Below are 14,032 nucleotides of genomic sequence, written 5' to 3' on the forward strand. Positions count from 1 at the left end.
TAGTTTTGCTTCTATATTTGTAAATTTTCTTTTTTTTTTTTAGTTGCTATTCTTAAGTTTGGTTATAAAATTCTGGTTTTCTAATATTGAGATTTTTACAATATATAATACTCCTTATCTTGTTATAGATAAAAAAGTAATTTGGAATCTTGGGTTAAAAGTGCATTTCTATGTTTGAGTGTATTTAAATTTTTAATGTTTTTGTTTTAAAGGTATTTCTTGTTCTTGTCCAAGGAACCAGTTTGATTCAGCGACTTATGTCTGTTGCTTATACATATGATAATCTGGCTCCTAGGTATGAAGTTTTTACATAATTTTTGTATGTATTTGTACCAAGAATATAATGCTTGGAAACGTCATTTTGAAAAAATTTAAAGGCTAGCAGAAAAATTGTTAGGGTATCTTAACTCATACTGTTCATCTTCATTTGTGTATTATCAACATTTTGCCAATTTTACTGCATAATCATGAGTGTGCATTTTCTGTGTGTTTGTGTGCACACATTTATTTGCATATCTTCCTGAATTTTGTGAGAGTAAGTTTCAGATATCATGACCATTTACCAATAATACTTCAATACCAGGACATTTTCTTAATAATTTGAGTAAAATATAGAAAGTTTAACATTGCTCTGATAGTGTTATTCAATGTACAGTTCACACTCATTCTCCCATTGATAGTCTTTATAATACTTTTTTTTCCTGATCCAGGATCGTGTACTTCATTTAGTTGTTATTTCTTCCGTTTCCTTTTATCAGGGATATTTTGTTAGCCTTTCTCTCATGATACTGACATTTCTGAGTACTTCAGGCCAGTTCTTTTATTTTTTTTTTTTTAAAGATTTTATTTATTTATTTGACAGAGAGAGACAGTGAGAGAGGGAACACAAGCAGGGAGAGTGGGAGAGGGAGAAGCAGGCTTCCCGCTGAGCAAGGAGCCCAGTGTGGGGCTCCATCCCAGGACCCTGGGATCATGACCTGAGCCCAAGGCAGCCGCTTAACGACTGAGCCACCCAGGCGCCCCCAGGCCAGTTCTTTTATAAAGCATCTTTCAGTTTAGTTTTTCTGATTCTAGCAATTTTGATTGTTCTTCATGATTAAATACAGATGATGTATTTTTAGCAGGAGTACTCCATGAATAATGTGTCTTTCCCAGTACATCCTGCTGATGTCAATTGGTCCCATTATTAGTGATACTAATTTTTATTAGTTTATGTGGTTTCCTGCAGGTTTCTCTACAGTAACGTTGCTGATTTTTCCTATTTAAAAGTGACCCATGGGAAGCTGCTCCTCATAAAACTTTGGCTCATTGATTTTTAGCATTCTCTGATGATTCTTGTCTGAATTAAACATTAGGATATATTTGTAAAGTATTGATTTTCTGACTCTTAACCATTCCTTTTATGTTTATTGGTTGACATTCTATTATGAGGAAGAGCTTTCTCTTCCTCCCTTTTAGTATCAGTTTGAATTATGTGGATTTTTTTTTTCCACTCCATTTGTTGTAGTTCATGACTATTAATTACTGTTCACTATACTCAAATTATACCTGAGTTGGCCTCCTCAAGCTTGCTCATGTGTCCTTTTGACAAATCCTTACTATTTGTGGTGGAAGAGAGGAGTCCTTTTTTATTTTTCCTGTCACTGTAAGATCTTCAAGGCATGTAGTTTCCTTACCTTAGTCCTGGAATCATCCATTTCTTTAAGAAGCCCTAGTTATGTGGTGGGAAACTTCCAAAAATATGGGCTCTTGGTGGACTCATTGCTACTGAGGTTTCCTTGCTTCTAGGCCCTTAGTGGACAGAGCTGGAAATATGTGTATATGAATATAGTTTGAGCATGTAATAATCCCATTTATTTGGGCTACAGTAGAGATTAAAAAAATGTATGAAATTTTGATACCGAAATTCAGGTGTGATAATTGCTGACTGATACATATGACCATATGCCTTAAATAATCACATAAGTTATGTTAAAGTGTGTAAAATTAATTTCTGTGTATTCTGTAGGTGTTCCTGTTGGGCTGAAATTTGCCATTATACTTAAGTGATTTATAAAGCTAATGTAAACACGTTTGAAAGTGCTTGACCTTATTTGTGGCTAATAGCTAATAGCTGTTTTTAGATGCTTTTAAAAGTCACCTTCATAGGCAGTGGTTGCATATAAATAGCATGATTATTTTAAGATTATTTATTTTATAATTTACCTTTCTTTTGTCTCTGTCTCAGTTGAATTCACATTCATTATTTGATCAATATCTGCTTTACCCCACTAGACTCTAAGTTCTATATGAACGATATCTCATTTTTCTCACTATGGTATTTTTAGTGCCAGCACCTTATTTCATTATTTGTAAAACTTAGGAATGGACAACATGTGGAAATGAAGAAAGTACTGTAAACATGCCTTTGATTTGTATGATAAAATACATTTTATACCCCAACCACCAATTAACTCTCCAGTTAAATAATTCTTAACTTTTCCTCTATGTCCTCACTAACCCACACTGTACTATCCCACATGCCATGATATATTTGAATTAACAAGGCCATTCAGTAACTGTTTTAGTTTGCTTTTATTTCTTGTGAATCAAGATACATTCACTTGACTTTGTTAACCTCACACAAGGAAAAAAAAATGTGCAGGTTTGATACCAGCTACTGCTGTTCAAGCTGGTTCATTCTGTGGCAATTCTTGTTTTTCATTCTACTAGTTCCATTCTTCAGGAACTTTTTACCATCTTTGTAATGTGAGCCCCCTCCTCCTGCCCCCCCATTCCTGTTTTCACCTGTGTGCCTGTTCATGCCCTGTTATCTTTTCCTTAGGCCCCCACCTTGATTCATAGGGTGCCAGGTTTATATCAATTAAGGCAGCTTGAGGATACTTTTTGCCTGTGTTATCAAGAAATTTTTTCTTTTTAAAGATTATTTACGTATTTGAGAGAGCACGTGCGTGCGCATGCATACGCACACGAGCAGGAGCTGAGGGGTGGGGCAGAGGGAGAAGCAGACTCCCAGCTGAGCAGGGAGCCCGAGGCAGGGCTTGATCCCAGGACTCTAGGGTCATGACCCAAGTGGAAGGCAGATGCTTAACCTAACTGAGCCCCCAGGTGCCCCATCAAAAATCTTCTAATGCTACATATTTAAAAGGTAGATGGGTAGGTCGTTGGTAAAGTTGGTTATACCAGTATGATAATAACTGAAATGAAATATGGACACGTATGTGATTTATAAGTTTTAACTTCTTAGTACTAAATTTTTACTTTTATTTTTTTAAAGATTTATTTGAGAGAGAGAGAGAGAAAGCATGCGAATGAGCGTAGGGAGTGGGGAAGGAGAGGGAAAGAGAATCTTAAGCAGACTGCATGCTGAGGACAGAGCCCGGAGGCAAGGTTCAATCTCACTACCCTGGGATCACAACCTGAGCTGAAACCAAGAGTGGGATGCTTAACTGATTGCACCACCCAGGTGCCCCAGTACTTTTTACTTTAAATCAATAATGTGGATGAATCTTGCTTTTTGAGACTTTGAAAGGTGTTTAACAAAGTGAGGATGCTAGAGATCAGTGCTTTTCTTTTTTTAAACAATTTATTTGTAAGACAGATAATCCCCATTTATTGGTTTTGTTAAAATGGAAGTTTTTAATACTTTTCTTTAAATTGAAGTAATACATTTTCCACTGAAGTAACTAAATGTGTGGAGAAAAATGGATGTAAAATAATACAGAATTAAATTAGTTTTCTCTACTTTTTAGTAATTTGCTTTTAACCATTTCTGATAGAAACTGGCATTAACAGTATTAAAGGAAGGGCATTGTGTGTCAGTGTATGATTTTATTTTTAAAATTAGAAGTCTGAGATTTAGAATCTAAACCATTATAACCTTTGTTTGTAATACACATCTCTTTAGTAACTAAATCTTTTTTTATGAGATTTTATTTATTGATGTGAGAGAAAGTGGGAGAGAGAGAGTGTGAACATGAGCAAACAGGGAGGAGAGGGAGAGGGACAAGCAGACTCCACACTGAGTACAGAGCCCGATGTGGGGGGCTCAATCGCATGACCCTGAGATCAGGACCTGAGCTGAAACCAGTTGGATGCTTAACTGACTGAGCCACCCAGCTCACCCATCATGAGCACTCCTTGAGAGTTCACTTATTTCAGTCAATACTGTATTCACTCAGATATTGTTTGTTAAATCTGAACAGTCAAATGGAGTGGTTTGTAATATTTTACCAGTGTTTCTTTAAAAGATAAAGACCATAGGAAACATTTTTCTTAAAATTTATTCTCTTTTTGTGGAGAGTACATTGTGTAAACTTTAAAGGATATGTGGTAATAAATTGAGTCATTAATATTTTATTGCTAAAATTAATTAGTGGTGGTGGATTTTTTTTTTTTTACTTTTCAGAGTTTTGAAAGCTCAGTCCGATCACAGGTCTAGGCATGAAGGTAAGTAAGGGTTCCACAAAGTTAATTTTTAATAGAGATTTGCATAATTAGATAATATTTAATAATGAATATTGTGTTTTCTTTACAGCACAAGTCTTATAGTCATACTTTTTTCTAATTTCTCTTTAGTTTCACATTATTCAATGTGGCTCTTGGTGAGTTGGGCACATTGCTGTTCTTTAGTGAAATCTAGCCTTGCTGATAGTGACCATTTACAAGACTGGTTAAAGAAATTGACTCTCCTTATTCCTGAGGTAAGATAAAGATTGAAAATCAGTACTGTTATTCTTCATATTTTTTTTACAGTATTTGCATTGATAATAAAAAAAGCTAATGGAAACGATTCCATAAATATATCCCATTACCTGGAATGTACTTATTAAACAATTTCAGATGTACAGTGTTTTGAACTTTGTACACTTAAATGTGAATGTTAAGAGGCTTTAACCATAGGAAACAAATTGAGGGTTGCTGGAGGGGAGGGGAGTTGGGGGATAGATAACTGGGGAGGATGGGCATTAAGGAGGGCATGTGATGTAATGAGCACTGGGTGTTATATGCCACTGATGAATTACTGAACTCTCCCTCTGAAACTAATACTATATGTTAATTGAATTTAAATAAAAATGCAAAAAATTGTGAATATTAAATAGTCTAGAGCATTCATATTTTTCTTTCTCTGAAATAAAACCATGATTATTTTGTTTTGGAGTTTTGAAAATTTTTTTCTGAGAAGGGCCAGAGTGTTTATTTTGGTAATTTATATTTTAGAGGAAGCTTCTTTTCCTTTTTCTATTAGAGTGTATCCTTAGACACAAGAGATAAGTCAAATATATTTTTGTTCCAATGTCAACACTAAAGTCAGTCATACTCTTGCTAAAACATTTACCCACAATAGTTAAAATAGTTACATCTTTTTTAGGCAGCATTATCTTAGTACATTTAAGCTCTCAGTTGAATGCATATGTATTCTTGTTCTGGCTGTGTCACAGGTAATGATTGTGACATTTGGGCAAGTCCTGTAGAAACTGTAAAATGTTTTGGTATAAGTACTGTCTAAATTGCTTCTTGTTCTGAAAATATTTTATCCTCTTATTTAGTTTTGTAAGTAAATTATTATTAATATCCTCTCCTTTGTCCCTTTTGTATTTGTTGTTATTGTTATATTTATTTGGTTTTCTTCATGTCCATATTTGGGAATTTCTAACATGTTTCTACATAGTACTGTGTACTTTGGGGGTACTTTATTTGATCAGATTTATGTGCATGAGTATATGATCAGAACATTGCATTTAAAAAAATATTACTAAAGAAACTGTGTAACATGTTATTTCTACTGACATTGATTTTAACTTTTTAATACTTAACGCACTATCTTTGGAACTTGCTTTTTCATACAGACTGCGGTCCGTCATGAGTCTTGCAATGGTCTTTATAAGTTATCTCTGTCAGGGCTGGATGGAGGAGACTCAATCAATCGCTCTTTTCTGCTATTGGCTGCTTCAACGTTGTTGAAATTTCTTCCTGATGCTCAAGCACTCAAACCTATTAGGGTAAGATTTTACTGTGTTTAGGAGCAGTTTCTATTTCTGCAATTTTCTTTGCCCCAGGTTTTTATCATTGTATTACATACTTGCAGTAATTTTGAGTACTTGTTTACTGTATGTAGTTTTACCAAGAGAATAGTTAATACAGTTCTTAAAGTGACAGCATTGTGGACACATTGTGTCCATGTTACACCTAGGAATGGAGTTTTGGAAATAGCATTTGTTCTTACTAAAATTGAATGATAAAAACATCGTAAGTGTAGCTTTCTTCTCATTCAGTCACACAGATTTTTTTTAATCTTTATGATATTCTGAATTTTGAATTTCCTTTCCTGCTCCAGTGTATACCTTGTAAAAAAGCCTTCTACCACATAATAAATTCAGAGCTCATTAAGTAAATTCTACTAATCCCAGATATATGATGCATTGTAGGATTTACTTTTTCCTCCTCCATGTTTACCTGTCATCAAGTATGTAAGATATGTAATGTGTTTTTTATGTTTTGGATTTCAAAACTATAATAGACCATTGCATTTGGGTAGATTTATATATACTTACATTCTATAGGTTTCTTTTGTTGACACACGTTTTCATTGAATTCTTCGTTTCACGTTATTTAGCATTGTATGTTACTCATGTAATGACTTTTCTGAGTGGGTTATAAGAAATTTGAGGGTAATACTTTATACTATTCACTTATGGGCCTAGTTATTCTACTTTTATAGAAGCTAGAAGTGTTCTTCCCATTTTTTTGTTAAATTTTGAATACTGTTTGTATAGGGATTTAATTTTTTCATAAGGTCTGTAGTTTCTTAAATGTATTGTAATTTTAAGTTATTCCCCTTTTTAAAATGTTTTCACAAAATTAAATTTTTTTTTTATAGATAGATGATTATGAAGAAGAACCAATGTTAAAACCTGGATGTAAAGAGTATTTTTGGTTGTTGTGCAAATTAGTGGACAACATACATATAAAGGATGCTAGTCAGGTATGTTCAGAAAATGATACATTAACTTGTATGATGGTGGATGGATCATGCTCATGTATGTTTATGACTTTATATAAGCCCTTATTTTTAAGGGCATTTTTTATCATTCTATAAGGGTTGAAAATGCCATAATTATTTTACTGTAGTTGGACCTTTTGTTTTGCTCTAAATTCCTTTCTTCTTTTTACTTTGACCTTTGTTGAAATGTCTTCATCTGGTACCTATAAGTAATTTCCTGTTTCTTCTGAGTAAGATTTGTAGATATAAAATGTTACTTGGAATGTGAAATTTGGGCTTTAAATGTAAATATACAAAGTTTTGTAATAGCATATGGGTTTGGAGTTTTGGATATGTAAAATAAAATTGCAATTCAAATAGAATTTATTTTAAGCTTAAGAAACCATTAACTTACTGATGTACTAATTTTCTTAGACAAATAGTTTCAAATAGATGTTTAAAATAAGTTAATTTCGAAGACAAACTTGCCACATAAGTTTTTTCTCGTTCATAAACCGAGTAAGCTGAAATGCATCTAAGTGTTCTCAAAAAATGAGAAACACTTTAAGAAGATACATTTAGATATTTAGGAAATATTTTCTCTTTAAAAAAAAAATATTTTTTCTTTTTTAAATGTATTTTAATCTAAGGGTGCCTGCCTGGCTCAGTCAGTACAGCATGCAACTCTTGATTTTGGGGTTGTAAATTCAAGCCCCACACTGGGTGTAGAAATGACTTAAAAAGTCTTAAATGTATTTTAATTCAAGTGCATTTTATATACTTTACAGTTTAAAAAATCCTATAGTATTTGTACTTTTCTACTTTTAAGGAGCAGTGTACATTGAATTCTTAAAGTACTTTTCATTTGAGAAATAGTTACAAATATTGAATGTGTTTTACTTGATTATTCATGAAATACTGATGTCAGATAAACATTGATTTTTTTTTTTTTTTTTATTAAATCTTGGGTTACCCATTTAAGGTAGGAATCTAATATTGCTTGCTTGCCAGTCAACATCATTTTTTCTTAGAGATATGAATTTCTTTGAGAATCCTCTTAAGTTTTGTGAAATGTTTCAGTTTGTTGCTCAGTTATAATGAAAAGTTAAATTTTTTGGAACTGTACCTTGAAATTTATTTATTTTTTTGAGAGCAAGAGCACATGCACCAGTGAGGTGGGCACGGGTGGGGAGAAGGGCAGAGGGAAAGATAGAGAATCTTAAGCAGGCTCCATACGCAGCACGGAGCAGATGCGGGGCTCAATCTCATAACTCTGAGATCATGACCTGAGCTGAAACCAGGGGTCGTAAACTTAACTATTGAGCCACCAGACAGCCCCTCCGAGGCCCTTAAATTTATTTTTTAAAGCCTAGTTTAAAGGTGGTGTTAAAAACAAACCTTAGTGGGCAAATTGACTGGTAATGTGAACTATATCTCAATAAAATTGTTATAGAGAAAATAAAACAACAAACCTTTGTATCTCCTCCATACATTACTATGACTATCATAATTTATTACTGACATTCCATGGATTGTTTTTTTTTAAGATTTTATTTACTTAATTTGGGAGAGAGTGAGCGAAAGAGAGAGCAAAGCCAGGGAGTGAGGCAGAGGGAGAGGCAGACTCCCCGCTGAGCAGGGAGCCCAATGCGGAGCTCGATCCCAGGACCCCAGGATCATGACCTGAGCCGAAGGCAGACGCTTAACTGACTGAGCCACTCATGCACTACCCCATGGATTCTTTTTTAAAGGACTGTCAATGATGAGTTTATAACTGTCAAAGACTAGCAGTATTATTTATATTTTAATTAGTATGTTAATGCATTTGGGAGAACCAAATTCTTGTTACTTACAGGGGAAGGATATTTTTTGTTTTAGTAATCTCTGCCTACTAAACACTTTGAATTTTGTATTTTCTCTTTGTATTAAGACCACACTCCTTGACTTAGATGCTTTGGCACGACATTTGGCTGACTGTATTCGAAGGTAAAATTTGATGTGGAATTGACAATTTTATCATTGAGGAAACATAAAGGACATAAGTATGTGAACTATCTTGTTTTGCTTGTGTTCTTTTTTGTAGCAGGGAAATCCTTGATCATCAAGATGGTAATGTAGAAGATGATGGGCTTACAGGACTTCTAAGGCTTGCAACGAGTGTTATTAAACACAAACCACCCTTTAAATTTTCCAGAGAAGGACAGGTAGGTATTAAGACATCTAAATGTCTGAATGAAATATGATTGAAATTTTTTTTGTTGTTGCATTGTATGTGGGTACATTAAATTTTCTTAAACATGCAAACATAAAGCTTGCTAGAACTTTGTTATTGGTAGGAAAAGAGAGCATTGAATAAAATGAACCCTAGAAATACTAATGCTAAGCTTATATGCAGAAAAAATTTTAATTCCTATGACTTGTACATAGAAAGGCAACCTCTACAATTTCTGTAGGGTTGAATATTTTGAATTAATAATTTACGCAGAATTAATAAGTAGTCATAGAGTACCTGTCTGACTGTTTTCGTGTTTTAGAAGCCCATTTGACATGAAATCAGTGAATATTTGGTAACACCTAAGCACTCTGTACCCATAAATTCCTAATTACTCTTCAGATTAAATTATTTACTCTGCCATTAGCACTTTTGTCATTGCCTGCATTGAGGGAGTTAGTTTTGGTTTGGAGGGTTGTTTTCTTGAGGTCAGTAATTGTGGTAGGAAACACAGGAATAACCAGAAGGATGGAAAATAATCCTCAAGGGCATAGAGTTGGGGATTCTGGAGATAAACTTAAGGTGACAGTCTTAACTATCTTAAATCTGTACTACTTCCCCTATTTGACAAAGCCCCTTTTTGTGCTATTTTTCTAGGTCATTTTTAAATTTTTCCTGTACTCACTGGGAATAATTTGATTGATTTAGTTTTGCTGGTTGAAGTACTATGTTACAGAAGCCAGTCTATAACTTTTATTCTAAAATATAAATATATTGATTTTTTTTTTAAGATTTTATTTATTTATTTGAGAGAGAGAATGAGAGATAGCATGAGGGGGAAGAGGGTCAGAGGGAGAAGCAGACTCCCCGCCGAGCAGGGAGCCCGATGTGGGACTCGATCCCGGGACTCCAGGATCATGACCTGAGCTGAAGGCAGTCGCTTAACCAACTGAGCCACCCAGGCGCCCTAAATATATTGATTTCTTTGATAACATATTGTAATGTGAAAATCATTGTAAAAAAAGAAATTTTTAGATAGTGCAGAGAGAAGATCCCCATATAGTTTGATTTCCCATGATGCTTAGGTGATGGATGACCTTCCAGGAGTTTCTGTAGATACATTAAATACTCAAGTATATCATTGGTATTACATAAATACCATTTTGTGATCTTTTTTTATTAAAAAAATGAATACACTAAAAATATATTTTAAAAAATAAATACATAAGGAGGGAAGCAATATTTTTATTGACATTTATGTTGTTACTGGTTGTAAAAAAAAAAAAAAAAAAAAAAACAACTGCAGGGAACATCATCTTTGCACCCCTGTCCCAGTATATACTCCTGTTCTAAAAGTAAACTTGATTGATTTTAATCGTAATATATTCGCTTACAAAAGGTTCTGTCCTTTTATTCTCCCAGCTGCACTGTATGAGAATGTTTTTTTTTTTTTTTTAAGATTTTATTTATTTATTTGAGAGAGAGAACGAGAGACAGAGAGCACGAGAGGGAAGAGGGTCAGAGGGAGAAGCAGACTCCCTGCCGAGCAGGGAGCCCGATGTGGGACTCGATCCCGGGACTCCAGGATCATGACCTGAGCCGAAGGCAGTTGCTTAACCGACTGAGCCACCCAGGCGCCCGAGAATGTTTCTAATATCTGAGTTTGTCAGATATCCCCACATGTGATAGCGATAGCTGAGACATGCCTTACATGTGAAGTCTTTGCCAGTCTCACTTTTGCTTTAGTTTTATGTCTTTGGTTTTTGTTGAAGATGAGTGTCTTTTTATGTACATATTGTCTATTTGTGTTAACTTGTGAATTTTCTGTTTATAATCTGTGTATCTTTTGTCATTTTTCTTCTCATTTGTCAAAGTCTGAATTTTGAAAATATTAAAAAGAATTTAATATTCTTTTTCTGTCCTCTTTTCCAGAATTCTTGTTTTTTGCTTATTTATTTTATATTTATTTATTTTTTATTTATTTGACAGAGAGAGACACAGCAAGAGAGGGAACACAAGCAGGGGGAGTGGGAGAGGGAGAAGCAGGCTTCCTGCGGAACAGGGAGCCTGATGTGGGGCTGGATCCCAGGATCCTGGGATCATGACCTGAGCCGAAGGCAGACGCTTAACGACTGAACCACCCAGGCGCCCCTGCTTATCCTTGTTTCTTAAAGACTACTTGTTTTTTTTTCTTTTGGGTCTTGTTTATTATACAACTAATAATCTTAGGCAAAGTTTTGAGCCCTTATAAAGGTAGATGTTGTTATTAGACCCCATTTTGACAAATGATGAAATTAAGCCATAGACAGGTTAAGCAACTTGCCTCACTGAGGTTACTCATACTCTTCACTTAGCTGACCTTCTAACCACTATGCAATACTGGCTACAGATGTTAAAATCCTAAACATATGGCTCTGTGGTTTGCTTTCTTCACCACCTTAGAGAGTCTCCATATTAGTATATGCTGTATCAGGTTAATTCATTCTTTTTAACAACTGCATAGTTGTGTGTGTGTGTGTGTGTATGTGTGTATTTTAATGTTTTAAGATTTTATTCATTCATTTGATAGCATAAGCAGGGGGAGAGGAGAAACAGGCTCCCCACTGAGCAAGGAGGCCGATGCAGGGCTTGATCCCAAGACCCTGGGATCATGACCTGAGCTGAAGGCAGACACTTAACCAACTGAGCCACCCAGGCGCGCCCCCCCCTTTTTTTTAACAAGAGGAATATTTTGGGAGCATGCTAGTTTTTTCTTTTGTTTCCTTTTTTTTTACGATTTATTTGAGAGAGTGAACAAGTGAGAGCATGAGCAGGGGAAGGAGCAGAGGGAAAGGGAGAAGCAGCCTCCCTACTGAACAGGGAGCCCAACGTGGGGCTCGATCCTGGGACCCTGGGATCATGACCTGAGCCAAAGGCAGATGCATATATATCCAGCTCTTAAAGATGAAAATTGTCTTATACTCTTACAGTGATATTGTAGTGAAGATGTTTATACATCTGTCACTTAGGAAATCTGTAGGAAAAAACTCTGGAAGTAGAATTGCTGGTTTACAGGGTTGTACCTTTTTGACTTTGGTCGTTATAACCATGTTGCTTTCTCTGGATGCTGAGCCAATTTATTGCTCCTACACTGTATGTCAATGAGTGCCATTTCGTCATATTCTCACCAACCCAGTATAATATCATACATTTCATTTCTGCCAGTCCAACAGGGAAAAACATTCTCCTAGTTTTCCTTTTTGTAATTATGAATAAGGTTGAGCTTCTTTGCATGTGTTGGAAAACCATTTTTTTGTGTTATCTTTTCTCTGATCTAGACTCTAGGTAGAGAAGTGGGAAGGCAAATGTGTTGGGAATCTAGCTAGGAATCAGTGGTTCTGGAGAGGGGTGATGGTGAAAAGTGTTTGGATTTGGGATATTTATTGAAGAAGGTAGAGCTCACAGACTTAAATTTGGATAGGATTGTGAGGTGGGAGAGGAGAAAGACTCCTCAGTTTTAAGCCTGAGAAACTAAATGAATGATAATTCCATTTACTAAGAAGGGGAAATCTCTAGATAGATCATTTTTGGGGAGAAGTGAGGGTGTCAGAATCAAGCCTATTTTGGACATGTTAAATAGGAAATGTCAATTAGATATGCAAGTGTAGGTGTTTAAGGCAGTTGGTTTGGTGTAATACTAAGAAAAGTTTTATTTATATTTAAAATAAGTTTTCTACTTTAATGACTTTTATTATTTAAGAATTCTTAAAAATTTCATTGAGAGTTTACTTTAGTTCGGGAATCAGTTAACATTTTCTGTAAAGAGCCTTACAGTAAATATTTTAGGGTATGCAGGCTAAAAATGGTCTCTTTCACCACCATCACCACTAGTACTACTGCTTTCCTTCCTCTTCATGCCCTCTTCCTCCATTTTTCTAATTCCCTTTTAAAAATATAAACCTCATTCTTTTTTTTTTTTTTTTAAAGATTTTATTTGTTTATTTGAGAGAGAGAGAATGAGAGACAGAGAGCACGAGAGGGAAGAGAGTCAGAGGGAGAAGCAGACTCCCTGCTGAGCAGGGAGCCCGATGCAGGACTCGATCCCGGGACTCCAGGATCATGACCTGAGCCGAAGGCAGTCGCTTAACCAACTGAGCCACCCAGGCACCCCATTCTTATCTCTACCACATTGCATAGTATCTAACAACAAATATATACTGAACAGACTGATGATTAAGACTCAATCCTGATTCTTAAGAACTGACTGTGTATTTTTTAAGAACAGACAATTTAATGGTTCATTTTTTTCAGCAGGTAATTATTGAGAAACCTGCCTTATTCAAAATTTGTATGTACCTTCACAAATAATGGCTGCTCAGGATTTACCATTAGTGTTAAAAAAAAAAAGACTATTAAAGGGATACCATCAGGGATGTGAGGATCACAAAGCATTGACATGATTAGGAAAGGCTTTGAAGAAGATATAGCTTTTATAATACAGGATAAAGGGATTTTGGTTTTTCTTTTTCTTTTTTTTTAAGATTTTACTTATACCGACTGAGCCACCCAGACGTCCCCAGGATAAATTTTTTAAAGTAGAAAAGTAAAACATTTTAAGTCCTAGAAAAGAATACGAGTAAAAATAAAGTGATAGGAACCACTGGATATGTGTAGGAAGTTCAGGGATTAGTTCAGCTTGACTTGAGTTTGAAGAAGTATAGGAGGTAACTTTGGGAAGCTAGAAGGTAGGTCATCTCTTGAGTTCACAGGAAATTATTTTTATATGTCCATGCAGTAAAACAAAAGCATTACTTTTGTAGTTTTAAAAAGGGAGTCTTTAAAGTGTTTGATCCAGTCAA

The 14,032-nt window shown here is 35.0% G+C and overlaps 1 protein-coding gene across 4 annotated transcripts in view; it reads left to right on the forward strand.

Annotated features, from left to right (window-relative positions):
- The window catches only part of USP34 (ubiquitin specific peptidase 34), a 264,454-nt gene that overhangs the window by 182,354 nt on the left and 68,068 nt on the right, over positions 1-14,032 (forward strand). For all 4 annotated transcript variants that reach the window (XM_028089697.2, XM_028089696.2, XM_088026523.1 and 1 more), the window contains 7 exons: positions 213-295; positions 4,409-4,449; positions 4,579-4,703; positions 5,850-6,002; positions 6,881-6,985; positions 8,913-8,968; positions 9,066-9,186. In XM_028089697.2, coding sequence (XP_027945498.1) covers positions 213-295; positions 4,409-4,449; positions 4,579-4,703; positions 5,850-6,002; positions 6,881-6,985; positions 8,913-8,968; positions 9,066-9,186 — 684 coding nt within the window. The remainder of the gene's footprint in view (positions 1-212; positions 296-4,408; positions 4,450-4,578; positions 4,704-5,849; positions 6,003-6,880; positions 6,986-8,912; positions 8,969-9,065; positions 9,187-14,032) is intronic.

Source organism: Eumetopias jubatus, unplaced genomic scaffold (genome assembly GCF_037043125.1).
Source record: "Eumetopias jubatus isolate StellerSeaLion01/CBP00866 unplaced genomic scaffold, mEumJub1_p1.0 scaffold_9, whole genome shotgun sequence".
Classification (NCBI taxonomy): domain Eukaryota; kingdom Metazoa; phylum Chordata; class Mammalia; order Carnivora; family Otariidae; genus Eumetopias; species Eumetopias jubatus.